Source organism: Siphateles boraxobius, unplaced genomic scaffold, assembly GCF_051911475.1.
Source record: "Siphateles boraxobius isolate OS27281-9 unplaced genomic scaffold, OSU_SipBor_1 12, whole genome shotgun sequence".
NCBI classification, from domain to species: domain Eukaryota; kingdom Metazoa; phylum Chordata; class Actinopteri; order Cypriniformes; family Leuciscidae; genus Siphateles; species Siphateles boraxobius.
The window spans coordinates 11,265,931-11,281,196 of record NW_027508722.1 but is presented as its reverse complement, the minus strand read 5'-3'; the positions used below and the strand labels follow the sequence as shown (position 1 = coordinate 11,281,196).

Genomic DNA, 15,266 nt, shown 5'->3' with positions numbered 1-15,266 from the left:
TAATGAATGAATCAACACTTTATTGATGTACAAGTCTGATTCAGTTTGTGCTGCAATAAAAATAAAGGTACATTACAAAAGCATTATTTAAAAATCTCTTTCATTACCCTAATGCTTTAGTGTCAGATTTGAAATGTACTATATTAGTATCATGTGTTTTCTCTTTTACAACCGTACAGGTCTCTCATATAATGATAAATAAGAACAACATTAAAAAAAAAACTTGTGTGAATATATTAAACTATTTACTCTAAGTAAAGTAGTGTATGATTTACCCAATGAAATAAATTAAAGCTGAAGTACCATACCAGCTCTACATCACAGTTGTTCAGCAGTTTGTTGAAAAGGTATTGGTTACATTATGTCAAATCATACAGTATTTATAAGGCTTTAAAAATAATCTACAAGTGTTTTCAAAATAATCAGTTTTACAAAAAGTGCATTAGTATTGGTCAAATATACAGCATGTGTATCTACAATGCTTTCAAAAACATTGTCAAGAGTGGTCCATTGTCAATAGTCCACTTTTCTAATAGAAATAGATAGTAGAATGGTCATTCCAGAATTATCATTCAGTAAATATTTTAAAAATAATAACAATTAAATAAAAATATCTTAGTGTTTTCCATTTTACCTACAGGTGTTCCTTAAAAAAAAGAAAAATCAATAAGCATATTGCCAAAGACTGTTCTGATTGGCAGGTGGATTCAATTTCAGACCACCACCTTATACTGTTGCAACAGCAAATACCTGTATAATGTATTCAGGTATAATACTGATAGAAATATATAAGTTAGGCAGACAACATAAAAAAAAAAAAAAATCCATCAAATTCCAAGCAGCATTAACAAAGAGCTTCAAATGTCAACATTACATGTCAGTAGCAGGACATAATCTGCCTGAAACTAAGCAAATTAGTATTGGCACGGATGTGAAGCAGCAAATCACTATAAATAAAGAAGGCTGTGATGATTGTATTAACATTTATGCTAATGCCATTGCAGATAATGCTAAAACACCAGATTTGGCGGTTCTTGAAACCCAAATGGTGATCCAGTGAAGGTTCAGTGTCCATAAGAAAGTGATGTTGCCTGAATGGTGCCAAGTCTCCCATTCACTTGTCGTCTTGTTTGTGTGACAGGGACCTGTAAAATTGAAAGTCTTAATTTGTCATATTTATGTCATTTATTCAAGAGACAAATACTTGGTGTTGCCAAATATGTTGCCATTAGCCCCTTTTACACAAATTACCGTTTAGAGATCATGTGTTAACAGGACAAGGTGAATTCGTTTGGGCATTTTTCCAGTATGAGGTGGTAACAATTAAATTACTGGTATAATGCTATGTGTAAACAAAGAATAGGAATACCGGTATGAGCACGTACAGTACAAGGTAACGTAAGGTAAGAAGCTTGCTTTGGGCCAATCATAATGCTCTGTCTGAGCTGTTTATGGTAAGTTCCGCTGCTTTTAATTGTATTTCTATGTAAATATGCGCTTGATGGCATCTGACCATTGAGCCAAGTCTTGCCTTCTTTTCCATTCATCAGCACTGCTCTGCAGTAGCTTCTGTGTACTATAGTAACTGCAGTACATTGTTTTAAGAGCAAAAACATGTTTTGTGTAATAATCCTCTTGCGCCTGTCACTCAGAAGTACCAAAAAATTATGTCAAATTAGACAGATAGTGAAATTAAAGCGCCTCCTCTCATCCTGGTACACACAGCGTTTAAAGGTAATTTATTGACAGGGCTTGACAGTGTAAGTTTTTTACTCACATTTGCTAAAAAGAGATGTGTGCAAACTGTAAAATGTAGGACCACATATGCAAATAAAAAGCCTATTTTTATGCAAACAAATTGTTATGCTTTGATGAATAGAAAGTACCCAAGTACAGCATGTATTTGAAATAGAAATCTTTTATAACATAAATGTCTTTACTTTCACGTTTAATCAGATTGGCAAATGTATAGCAAAGATATTCCTCCACATGGTTTTTAAATAGTTAGCTAAAATGTATTTTTGTTTATCATAATTATTGTGATTTTCATATGCTGATGCCTGTTTCGTTTTCTATAATTTTATGGAAGAATAGTAAAATACCAAATGTAGTAAATCTAACTCAAATCTCATAAGTGAGGCCAATAATGAGCCTCTTACCTTCCTAAGTCGTTGAGCCCCAGAGCCTGAGCGAATGGCATCCAGAAGAGCCTCTCGGGCCGCCTCTGGGTTTCCTCCAGCAGGCAGCACTAGAGGGGGCTTGGCTGGAGCTGAAGGGGGAGGTGGTGGAGGACTGAAAGCTGGAGGTGGGGGTGGCACAAAAGGAAGAGGAGAAGTGGGAGGAGGCGAGATAACATCTCTCTGGACATTTCTGTCCTCCTCAACCTTCCTGAGCTGCTCCAACTCCTTAGCTGCTCCTGATTTGATCTAGAAGCACAACAATGACGTTGTACTTATAGTCAACTGACAATCACAACCAGGCTAATTATCGGTTGTAAATGTAAATCAATTTTGTTTTTTGAAAAAAATAGCAAACAACTTTCAATCTATGAAGCTGTCTAAGCCAAGGCATGGTCATTTACCTTTGCTCTACATCATTTTGTGGGCTAAATCGTAGTAATCTTAACGGGAATCTGTACAATAAATTTTTTTGCCTGATGGACTTTTATTGGAAGAGAAATTTGAATATTGGGATTGTTCGTCATGTAAAGGTGTGGTAACATTTAAAGTTGCATATCAAAATTTTACGTTTGAAAATGTTTTAATCTTAATAGGAGACCAACAGAAAGTTGCTTAGTTTTAAAGTGAAATTTTGCTGATGTGTCCTCACTTTAATTGTGAAACACTAAGTCATGTAAAGGTATGGTCATATTTACTGTTGCTTAGAAAAATTTAGGGGGTGAAACCCAGTCATTCCAATAGGAATCAGCGCGGTCAGGAATTTTGTGTGATGCTGAAAAATTCTCACAAAAACTTCACATTGGGATAAAGATGGTCACCAAATTTGCCATGTTAACCAACAGAAAGCTTTTTAGATTGAAAGTGACTTCTGTTTGAGCTGTATTTAGAGCATTGCTACACTATTGATAATGGACCTTTTTGCCCATTAAATTTTGCTTACGTGACTGTGCCTTAAATCATACTAATATTTAGCTTACTTTCTTCAGTCTGGCAGAGTTGCTCGAAGCTCTTATTGCTGAAAGAAGTGCAGAACGCTCATTCTCTTCATCATTGTAAGATGGCTTCTTTACTGTGCAGCTGGTAGACATGTCAGATACCTGGACAATGTGAAAAGTAATACAATGATTTTATATTATACTGTAATTAAATGATCTTTAAGAATCCTAGCTTCATAGGATGTTCTAGAAAGCTGATAAACATACGTTCATGCTGGGACTTTTTGGGGATAGTTTACCTTTTTGAGGCGTTCAATGCCCTCTCCGGACTGAATGGACTCCATTAGAGAGCTATGGATAGAAGTTTCCTTTTGGACAGACTTAAAAATAACAGGCTTAAACTTCTTAACTGGTCCAAATATGTTACCCATGTCTGGTTCAGATGGAATCTCAGGTTTGTATAACTCTGGCTTCTTTGTAAGTTGTGGATGTGTGGTGTCTGTTGGCGTCTTTCGAGCAGAGGATGTGTCTGGGAACTTATTGACTGATGTGGCTTCTTCAGAGGAAGATTCCATGTGTTTAATGTGAGCAGACACATGTGTTGAGGGCAGGATTTTTTTATTTAAGGGATGTGAGTCCAGAGATTTGAGAGAGTCTTCCCCATGCAGAGTGCCTTTTTCAATACTGCATATCCTCTCAGAACTTGCTGGCTTTTCTGCAACATGACTAGGGTAAATTTGCAGGCATTTAGGATGTCCAAAAGAAGGCGCAGGATTTTCAGTGGGTTTGAAAGTGGTAGTAGGTTTGTGTATGTTTGTAGGTTTAACCTCATTATTAAACAGATTGACAGGTTTTTTGACACCAACAATGGACTCTAATGGCGCCTGCATGCTAACTACTTTAGTATTGGGAATGCTATTGTTTTTAGCAATGGCAGAAGCTACGTATTGGCTGGAGGTTCTTCTGGAGGGTATAAGAAAAGAAAGATCACGCCTTTCAGCTGTGAAAGAGTGATTCTTTGGAGGTTCTGGGAATGAAGGCTTACTTCCCACTACAGATACGGACTTCCTTTCCAATATAATGACCTCTTTGTCTGTTTCCTCAGGAGGTGTTTTCAGTGAAAGTTTAGAGACTCCAGACACAATCAAGGGTTTGAACACATCAGTATCTATATTGTTTACTATGGGTCCTTGGTTGGTCGCAGTTGATTGGTCTTGCTTCTCTGAAGAGCTCCAAAAGGCTTTGGCTTTGTCCAATGGGGATTTTTCTGCACGAGTATCCACATCGAGATTGCCGTTTTTTGGTGGGCCAGTGGAAATCTGTTTCCCTGTAACCATGTTGCCCTGTTCATCAATCTTAATGGCACCTAGGACTAGAGAGCCTGTAGGTTTGGTCTGGGACACAGCTGGTTTTGGAGGGATGACTGTGAAGGTTTTCATTCCAAATCGAGAGACCGAACTTTGGGTGATCTTACCCTGAGTTGTTAGGACTCTGGTAATAGGTGCCCTGTCCTCATAAGCAGTCTCTGTTCTGAAATTTTGGACCATAGGTGCAGATTTTAGTCTCTCATCAGGAACCTTTTGAACAGCAGGACGCACAAAACTTTGAGGCTTCTGTGATGGCTTCTGTGATACAATGTTTTTCTGACTCTTTAGTTCTTCAGGTTCACCTTTACTCTTAGTCTCTGAGCTAAAGGCTGCCTTCTGCTCCATATTGTCTATGCGCTTAGCATCTTGTGTTAACTTCTCATTGGATAGAGATGGACTTGTGGTTTTCTCAATAACTGTGAGTGTAGTCACTTCTGACTGCTTCTCTATGTCTGGAGAAGGATTTCTGTGTTTCTCTGTCAGACAGGCATTGTTGTTTTTGTTTTGGATAGCTTCACATGGTGTACACGATTGGCTGGTGATGTTTTGAGTGCTGCTCAACAATTCTGCCTCATACTCTTGATACTCATCATCAAGAACATCATCAATGGTTGTAACTGGAATGTCCATGTCAACAATGGACACAGGTATTTCATCATCCACAAACACAGATGCTCCTTCTGAGTGATTAATGTCTAATATGCAGGAAAAACACAATTAGTAAATAAATTAGTAATTCATAGGGCTAACAGTGTTATTGGAAAAGCTGTAACTAAACTGCCAGGAAACACGTTTACCTATAACTGAAAGAAGAAAATAGGAAGAATTTTTAAAGGATCATGAAACACTAAAGTAGATTAAGTAAATTGGTTCATTTTAAGCTTTTTTGCAACATTTTTGGTTTAAAATCTTCATTGTGTCAACATCACAGGATGACTCACCAGTAACTCATAATTATTAATGAGACTTCAATGCAGAGTACAAATGTAAACAGCTGTGAATTCATTTGTGCTTTAAATTATGGCAGTATATTGGCTCATTTTGTTGCATTTAATGGTGAATTGCAGCATGCATTTGTGGGAATCAACTCTATGAGTGTGAAAAAAGACACTGTTGTGTTGCCTGTATTCACCCTCCACTCTGCAGCTTACCACACTCAATGTTGTCGTATTTTTCAAAACTATGGTGAAAACTAACAGGTTTTTTTTTCATGACCTTTTAAAGTATTAATGAGAAAGCAGTGTTTATCCATGAGTAATTTACCTGACAGATTTGCATCTAGATTGGCCAGGGTGAGGTGTATCTCTGCGGTAATCTCTGGATCTTCTTCATATCCATTTTGTCTCTTGATTGACTGCTGTCCTCGCTGAATATTTCCACTACTGAGAAATCAATAATCATCTCAGCTGGTTGTGTATTTGTAACAAAGAACTAAAAGAAGTGAACAAACTTAGTAAAGCTGTCCCTAGTATCACAATACTCTTTAAGGTAATACTGCATTTCTGTATAATAAAAATAATAATAATAAATTGCATGTTTTTCTAGTTATTAAGTTTATTTTGTGCCTTCAGTGTAGCATGCAAGTCTCACATGCAAGGTTTGAGTCAGTGTTCAATATCAACTGGATGAAACTAACACATACATGACATTACAGTATACAATCTACAATATTAGATGGGAGTTGTAACTCTTTATCCTGTGCTTATTCACATGAACACAAGCCTAACAAAAATGTGTTTTAACACCCTTGGAAATTGCTGCTTTTACAGATGACCGAGTGGAAAAACTAATAGCCCTTTCCTGGAAAAAGAAAAAAGCGTGAGAAGACAGTATGGAGTCCAATAGTGAAGACAGAGCCGGAGTGAGGAGCTTGAGGTGAGGCTGCAGGCTTTGGCGGAGAATCCATACACATTCATCTGGAGTGTTCAGCACTTTCGGCTCCATAACGCAAAGTTTTAAAAAGCCAGACTCCTCAGTCAGCCCTGGAGAACACTGGCTGGCTGGAAAAGGATAAGTATGATACTGGCTGAACTGATGGAATGAATTGATGGTGGTAAACAGAGAGAATGAGAGAGATAAATCCTATGCTCTGTCTCCACTCTGCCTGGGAGAGCTTTTGATTCCAGTCCAGCGGAAAAATAAAAGTCCAATGAACGTATCAATCTTATGGAATTCAAACAATGTGTGATCAGGTGTGGTGAATATTACTGTTTGTTGTTTATTTATTTATTACTGTTTCAGATATTTTACATTTAAACTAATTGTTTCATGCTACTAATAAACACTTGCATTCTAGACTGGTTTGAAGCACCCACTTTTCTCATCGAATATCCTATTTCACTTGGAATAAGGGGAGCAAATTTCAGTTAGCAAAATGGGTCAAAATTGCCATTTCATGTTGACTCTAATGGTGTGTTCACACCAAACGTGAATAGAGCATCTGGCACGAGTGATTTCAATGTTAAGTCAATGTAGAGATGCGTTTACGCACGTCTAGAGGTCCTGTGGCGCGAATGAGGCGTTTATCGCGGTAGACGCGAATTCGCCTCGTTGCCCCAAGTTGAAAAATCAGAACTTTGGCGTCTGTTCGCGCAGCGTTAACCAAGATTATGTGAAACATTATTATTCTAATGTAAAGACAACCAACATACTTTAGTGCAAGAACATAGTTTGTGTCTGGACAGTGTTGTGTGAGAAAAAAAAAATACAGGACAGGTTAATCACTTTTGTAGGCTGGCTCCATTTTTAATTGAAACAAAAAATAAATGACAGATTAGGTGGGTGAGGGCGAGGGTGATCCTCGCTCCGATGCGGGACAACAGGTCATCAAACTGGGCGTGGAACAGGCAGAAGTACCGCTGAAAGCGGCCGTCATCCAGGCGCAGCTCCTGGAGCAAATGAAACTCGTCAAACTGGGAATGCCTCAGGAGGGTCTGGTGGACCCAAGTACGGCGACGATGACTCCTACCCTGCTGTTCTGCTCTCCAGAGCAAATACAGAGTGGTGACTCTCGATGAATGCTCGATCAACATCAGCCATCTTGCAAACAGACAACCGCCTAGCATGCCCCTCCCACAAGAAGCAGATTTCGCCTCAGACGTGCGTACATTTTTTGCTTTTTATGCGAGTCAATTTCGCTTTGGACGCGCAAATGGATTCAAAATGTTCAAGCGTCCAACTAGACGCAAATTTAACGCTCTATTCACGTTTGGTGTGAACGCAGCATAAGGTGGAAGCTGGTTTCTGGAACATGGAACAATTGTTCAAACAACTTGTTGGCTAGTCCAAGATGGTTTAGATGGTTGACCAGCCAAACTATAGTACCAGGAGGTAGAGTAGGGACATATCTACTAGGGGTGTGAATCTTTAGGCACCTCACAATCCGATCTGATTCCGATTCTTGGAGTCACAATACGATTCCAAAACAATTTATATCAGTCCAGTCAATTTAATCTCTTAAGTCATAACTGATTGTTTACATTAATTTTGTGTCATAAAAGCATGTTGAGATGCAAGTGCATTCAACCGCATACACGGGATTCGCACATAGCCGTATGCCACAAGCAATCTTCAGAAAGCGTACGTGATTATTTTAAAAGAGCTGTCTGTCAGGTAGTGAGTTTCTTGTATTAAATATACCCCTGCTACATTCTAAATGGCATAAACGATGCCTTTGTAGAGGATTTTTGGGGGAAAATGCTGAAATACCAAATTGTAAGCGTAACATCAAGCAAAGTTGTACACCATCCAGCGCAATGAAGCTCGCGATTGCCCTTGTAATTCACTTCAACCTTTTCGAACGTTATTGAAGATTAGTCTATGTAAGGTTTGAGGGTTAGTGTGTGTGTGTGTTTTTTTGTTGTTGTTTTTTTTGCTTTTCTATAAGCGTCACCTACTGTCAAAGATTGACATTGCAAAATCAGACCAATTTATTTTTTACCTAACATTCGTGTTGGTGTGAACAGGCCTGTGCCAGAGGCTTTTGTTTGTTGTGGTGATCTAAAGCTTAAGTAAACGTGTACATGTGCATACCTTTTTCTGGAACCCCAGGTCGCACAGCCCTCATCGCTGTCACTGGAAGAGTCTTTGGACTTTGCAGGCAGAGCTGAGCCACTGTTTAGAGACATGATGTCCACAGGTGACATAGATTGTACCCTTTCAGAGGGAGAGACTAGGCCGGACTCCTCGGCCATGCCCTCTGATGCCGCATAGCCCTGGTCTGCAAAACTCTCACTGCTCGCCACGGACACTGTTTCCGCTTCCTGCTCTGCCACCCTCTCTGACAAAGACTCATGAGCTGAATGCTGCCAGGCTAAAAAGGGAGATAAAATGTCACTGTCATTAATGCCATAATGCAGAATCTGGCCCTGAATGGCCACTGCCCTGCAGAGTTAAACAAGTTAATCAAGACCTTCAGAGTTATTGGCTGTGCCCAAAAGCTGAAAAATGCTGCCTCCAGAATCAGAATCAGAATCAGAATCAATTTTATTGCCAAGTAGTGTTGTGCACATACAAGGAATTTGCTTTGGTAATAAGATGTTACCGAGGCTGCTATATCAGCGCCAACTTGAGAAAAAAATACAGCATGACATGAGGAGAGGTGAGGAGAAAAAAAGGCGACCCCCAGACTATGCTCCTGTAAGGAGAACAGTCTGGGAACAGGAAAAAACACCTCAGCAACATTAGCACATAAACAGTACACTCTACAAACAAGACATTGCAACATGGTGGGGAGTGGGGGATGGAGGTAGTCCAGCCCAGGCAAGCAGCATCCGGTCCTGCAGCCATTATGGCGCTGGTCACAGACCCGCCTGTCAGACTGGGGGTACGAAGCGGCGAAGGCGTGGGATGGGGTGTGGGTTAGGTGCATATCTGTGTATGTGTAAGTTCATGTGTGTGTAGGCCTGGAGAGAGTCGCTAAGCCAGCACCATAATCTAGGAGCCTCAGTCCGCAGGATTGTCATAGCGATACACAGCAAGTTGCCATGGAGACAACCTTGATCATGTCCCAGGCAGAGTCAACAATCAGCAGGTGTCTGAGGAGTCGGGGAAGGAACGCAAGAGCGGCTCACTGCAGTGCTCTTCCGGGAGAGTTGTTGTTCCAGCAGCGGCCTTGGCCAAGGCCAGTGCTGGTAGGGGGGTGCCGAAACAGATAAGATTGGGATTGTTTGGTCTTCGGGCGAGTAGCCGCATCCAATTTATACAGGCTATTCTCCTGGTCCGTTTTGGTCTCTGAAACGATCCATTTGCCTTTGCAAAGCTGTGAGCTTCTCCATGATGTTATCCATATTGTGGTTCATAGACCCAGTCTGAGTGCTGACAGCTCTGCCCACCGCTTCAATCATCACGGGCAGCCTTGCGGGGCTTTTGACCAATCGGCAGAAGACCTGTTATCATGGTGCCGAATAGGTAGATATCTTCAACGTCCTCCACGGAAAGAGCCGCCAGACACACGACCCGCCACCTCTCCCACGCGTCCATCGTGTAGCCAACTGCGAACGTCCCGGCAGGGCAGTCAGGTTCCCCCGAACCCAAGCTTCTCGTCGAGAAGATGGTGTCAATTGCGTTGAGAGACCAGTTGATCAAATCCATAATTTCTTGGTTTTGGAGAGCAGTGTAGCGAGAGTCTCTCAAAGTACAAGACAGTAGACGTGACGAGAGAAGCAAAGCAGGAGAGGTGAGGGGAGGGAGAGGGAGAGAAAATGCGACCGCCTTCGTTGAGAGCCAAGAGGGAACACAGTTAGCATATGGAGGCAGGAAGGCAACAAGGCATGTCTGAAACCAATGATCGAGAAACATCCTGTCTACTGAGATACCTTCATCTGACCATGGCATCTGAAATTTGCGGTTGGTAGTTAGTTTGTGTAAATGTATGTTTTTGACCAACTTCAAACAACTTCAACTTCTAGACAGTCATTTCTAGAAAAAATTAGTATTGTAATAATTAAATATTTGCTTAGTTGTCACCAAAGCTCAGTTTGTTTTCTTCGATCATTAGACTGAAGCATTCAAAGCCTGCCTCCAAAGCCTGTTAGAAATAAGTTTTGTAATGTACCGTTGTGCGCGAACGCTACCTGCGAAGTAATTGCCTTTTAGGCCAACCCTCGTTGGCAACAAGCTGACAACAAGTCAGCTGCCTAAGCTTTCAGACACAGCCACTAGAAATTTGATCAGGTTTGAGCTAAACTCTGCAGGGCAGAGGGCCTCCAGGGCTGGATTGAGGGAACCCTGCCATAATGGGTCAGTACTTACGATTAGGTTAATTATGTAACATGCTTCATCAAGTCCAAAACCAAAAGAACAGAATTAGTGCAAACGTGCATGTGCTCTCTGTTAAAGAGAGAATATTTAGAGCTTTGAAGTGCTGGAAACGGTGGGAAGCATTTAGAAGTCTCTAAAAAAAGTGCTTGAATTTCACTCTCAAAGGGTTGTACAGACCCTGTAATAAATAATGTAAAAACATTCAAATATTTCAGCCACAATCCCATGGTTACAGTTAACATTACTACATTAAATCCATGGTGAATGTTGGTTATTTGTGGACTGAAAAGCCTTTTATGACTTGTTTGTTTATGGCACAATGTTTCTCCTGGTTTCCACGTCAGCACTGTTTGATCTGATATCTATGGTTTACAACAGAGAAATCTGTGCTACATCCAAACGCTTTCTCACTGGATATCCCAGCACTGTGTAGAAACGGTGTTGTGTTTTGGTGGTGTGAAAATGCAAACTTTTGAAAACGGGTTTCAAAGTGCAAGTTTTTGAAAATGACACCCTTATCATCTCCGTTTAAACTACTTTGGAGTTTGATGTCTTTCATATGCAACAGAAATGGCAGCTCTTGTCAGTTGGGCAACATGGTGGTCACAACAGTGCTTGTCCTGGATCATTTGTTGAAGCTTGTTTAGATGTGTGCTATTAGTTATGTGAATGGACTGGTAGACATTAAAATGTTGGGTTGTTGTTTGAATTGCATTTGTTTATTTTTGGATGTCTTTCATTACAATGATTGTTTGATGTCTTCTTTTTGCTTATTGAATAATTGGTTAGTTTGCTAATGGCACTTGTCTTTTATCAGGTGTAAGGATTTGCTTTGAGAATGTAAAAGACCTTGTTTATTAAAATTTTATGGGAACAGATAAAGCAGTGCACTGTTTCATTACTTAGACTATAAAAGGGACTAAAAAAGAGACTTTGAATGAGTCTCTTGTATATAAAAAATGAGATGGTGAATAAAATCAAATGGAATGTGGGTCATGGATTAACACCAAACATAACAAACCAAACATAACTCACTTGTTCTCGCGAAACAGCTTATGCAAATACGTGTGTTCCAACACTATCCTCTCTTTCTGCTGTTCCTTGATGACTTTAACGCATTGATTTCTCTCTCATTCTCTAAACCCCGAAATCTCTCACATAATCACCTGTTATTACAATAAATGTCGATGCTTTTTACAAGATATTAAAAAGAGACAGAAGAGATGAGGGAGGTTTTAACTGAGGAACCTCAGGATGAACTTGGTGTGTTGTGAAAGTGTGTGTATGTGTTCAGGTTTGGTAGTTAAATTGAAGAGAGGCCTGTTCCTGGATTCATTGTGACTCACAAGCTCTTTCCCAACCCTTTCCCAGCAGAGCTCATATATATGCCAGCTGCAACCACAGAGAGAGTTTACGTGCGCACGCACGCACACGCACACACACACACACACACACACACACACACACACACACACACACACACACACAATCGATTAGTGGCACATGGCATCTTATGTCATGGGTAAACACTGTCACATCCACAAAATTACACTTTTTTTTTTTAAATCAGAGCCACATTACTAAGTCTGATATTGTTGAAATCTTGATTACAAACACAACCATGCAAAGATCCAACGTGCAAAAAACAAAACAAAAATACGCATACCTTACGTTGAGGCAAACGACACAGATGTTACCAGGTGACAAATCATAGTGGTGTTCCTCTGTATTCAATCTTTGGTTTATTTCCAGAGCAATCTGGCATTAGATGCATACTTGCAACAGGAGCCATAAGAAACATTTAATTAAATTTCATAGTTCTTAAGATATTAAAAGCACAAAGCAATGTCTTATAATAAATTGTATTTATGTAATGTCCTGCAGTGAGGACTCACACTGACTAAAGAGTTTAAGAAAATCCTTACAAATCTACAATATTCAGAATGAGCATTAAGTTCTTACTAGGGGTGTAACGGTTCTCGGTAAAAAATTAAACCGTACCATTCTCATATCTGATGATGCATACGCATCTATAATATGGTTTGTTGAAAATATATAAAACAGACAGACAGAGTTAGGCTAAGGAATGTTTCTGTAGATGGATATGCATTCCGGCTTCCCCTAAACTTTGTTCAATGCGAGTGCCGTATGCTCTATATGACCAGTATTTTACGCCGTCATGAGTGTTGATAGCGTGGGAGCGCAGGTGAGACTTGAACAGTACATGTTTCATATCTGTGTTTTAACTAAACTATTTTAAGCCTTGCCAATTTAAACATTCGAGAGCAAGACGCGAAAGAGTACTGGCGCGCACGCTGCAAGTCTTGCGCTTGAATGGACAAATTCACACAAAAATGAATGTCAACATGCTGTATCCACAACATCCTAGCAAACAAAGCAGGTTATGTCTTAAGCAGTGGTGGACGAAGTACACATACCATGTACTTTAGTTAAAGTAAAGATATTCAAGGTAAAATATTACTCAAGTAAAAGTAGAAGTGCTGCCTTTAAACATTCACTTGAGTAAAAGTACAAAAGTATTTGCCTTAAAATGTACTTAAGTATCCAAGTACTATTATTTTTTTGTCACAAGACTCTTGCTTAACTCAGTCTACGTGAAGACTAATGTCACTCTTTGCACACCAATCCATTAACAAAATGACATTAATTAGTCATATATATATTTGAATTGAATACATTTTATGTGTGTTTAATTTTGGAGAGAAGGGGACTGTTCCCATAAGGTATAATACATTTACAGTATTTACTGTATATATTTTTCTCGAGCGTCTATTGTCATAATTATTAACATCCTAAAGTTATGATACATTCACATAAACCTACACAAATGTCATTAAATATATATATATATATATATATATACACACACACACACACACACACACACACACACACACACACACACACACACACACACATACATGCTGCTCTCTGCCCTGCTTAAAATCATTGGCAACGCGATTTGTTTTTTTGTTTTTTGTATTATTTTATAAAGTATGTAACGTAAGATAAAAGGAGTTTTATCACTACGTGTGACGAAGCATTTTCTGCGACAGCTCCAGCTGTCCGACGCACAGTGTAAACGTCAGCGTCCGAATTTTGTTCACTCCTTGCAGATATTGTGCACTCAAATGTCATACGCTATATAGGTATTAGTGAATGAGTGAACGAGTGAGCTACTTTCGGACACAGCTACTGTGTCGCAACCGTCTATGCTCGTAACTCTCATAACGGCTCTGGTTCGCACTTAGTAGATACCGCCAATTCAAGTTCAAAACAAAGCGCGCACGCTGTACTGTGATTGGTGGCTCGTTTGACCAGTTACGTTTTTATCCAATCATAAATAAAAAGGAACGACTGATTTTGAAAATTTAGTAGAGTAAAAAGTAAGATATTTGACTTTGAAATGTAGTGGAGTTAAAGTAAAAGTCTCCCCAAATTTAAATACTTCAGTAAAGTAGAGATACGCAAAAAAGCTACTTAAGTACAGTAACTTTACTTCGCTACTGTCCACCACTGGTCTTAAGTGAACGTAAACAGTCGAGAAAGACAACACATGTATCAGTATTAGCTATAAGGGGAAGCAATCAACACAACAGCATCCGTTTTTCATAGACTGAAGCAAACCGCTCCCAGCCATGCAGAAAGAATGGCAAGGGGACGCAGCGTCCCGTTCCCCTATCAGGGAATCATGGTTACATGTGCAACCTGAGACATTCCCTTTCGAGGGAACTCGCACTGCGTCCCAGCTGACATTTTGGGGAACGAAATACCCACTTCACCATGCTGACAAATGCCTGTCCTGCTATGAAACTGTATAGGCACAACTCAGGACGAAAGCACCAGAGACCCGCAGGTTCAGGCTGAAAAACCTTATAATTGTGTGCAGGGCTGACCAACCTGCTACTTCTCAAATGTCTTGACGGGAGACTCCCGGCAACAAGGCTTTTGAAGTCGCCATACTTCTGGTGGAATAAGCTCTCACTAGCAGAGGTGAAGGCATACCACGCACCACGAAAGCCATGGAGATAGCTTTCACCATTTAGCAATCCTACAGACATTGATCTCAAGAGCCCAAAACAGGGCAAGTAAATGTAGCTTCTCCTGGTCCGCCGACACACAAGGATGATGAACGGTGCCACGAAGTAAACAAATCTAGATGGTGTCTCCCCAAGATCCCTTGCTCAACAGTTAAGTGTGGACGGGGAAGGACCCGCAGAAAGCGGTCCTGAAGGATCTCCAGCACTGAAACCAGTGGGCAGTTAACTGGGTCCAACCGACATTCTCTGCACCAAAAAGTGATGATACATTAAGGTATATAGTTTACTTGTGGAGGGAGCTCTAGAGATGAAGATTGAAGATTGATTGTCCAACCATATTCTGGAGCTGATCCCCCTCAGGGGCCAGCTCACCCACATTTTCCATCGCTTTGACTGAGGACGGTATATAGCCTCCCTTGCCTGCGATTGAAGGTCCCTCATGACTGGACCTCGTCCAGATAA

The 15,266-nt window shown here is 40.2% G+C and overlaps 1 protein-coding gene across 8 annotated transcripts in view; it reads right to left on the bottom strand.

Annotated features, from left to right (window-relative positions):
* cobl (cordon-bleu WH2 repeat protein) overlaps positions 1 to 15,266 on the bottom strand; it is a 146,267-nt gene continuing 131,001 nt past the window's right edge. For all 8 annotated transcript variants that reach the window (XM_077207628.1, XM_077207661.1, XM_077207655.1 and 5 more), the window contains 6 exons: positions 8,515 to 8,794; positions 5,746 to 5,864; positions 3,415 to 5,177; positions 3,158 to 3,277; positions 2,160 to 2,426; positions 1 to 1,145 (listed from right to left, as the gene is read on the bottom strand). In XM_077207628.1, coding sequence (XP_077063743.1) covers positions 1,065 to 1,145; positions 2,160 to 2,426; positions 3,158 to 3,277; positions 3,415 to 5,177; positions 5,746 to 5,864; positions 8,515 to 8,794 — 2,630 coding nt within the window. In that variant the 3' untranslated portion in view covers positions 1 to 1,064. The remainder of the gene's footprint in view (positions 1,146 to 2,159; positions 2,427 to 3,157; positions 3,278 to 3,414; positions 5,178 to 5,745; positions 5,865 to 8,514; positions 8,795 to 15,266) is intronic.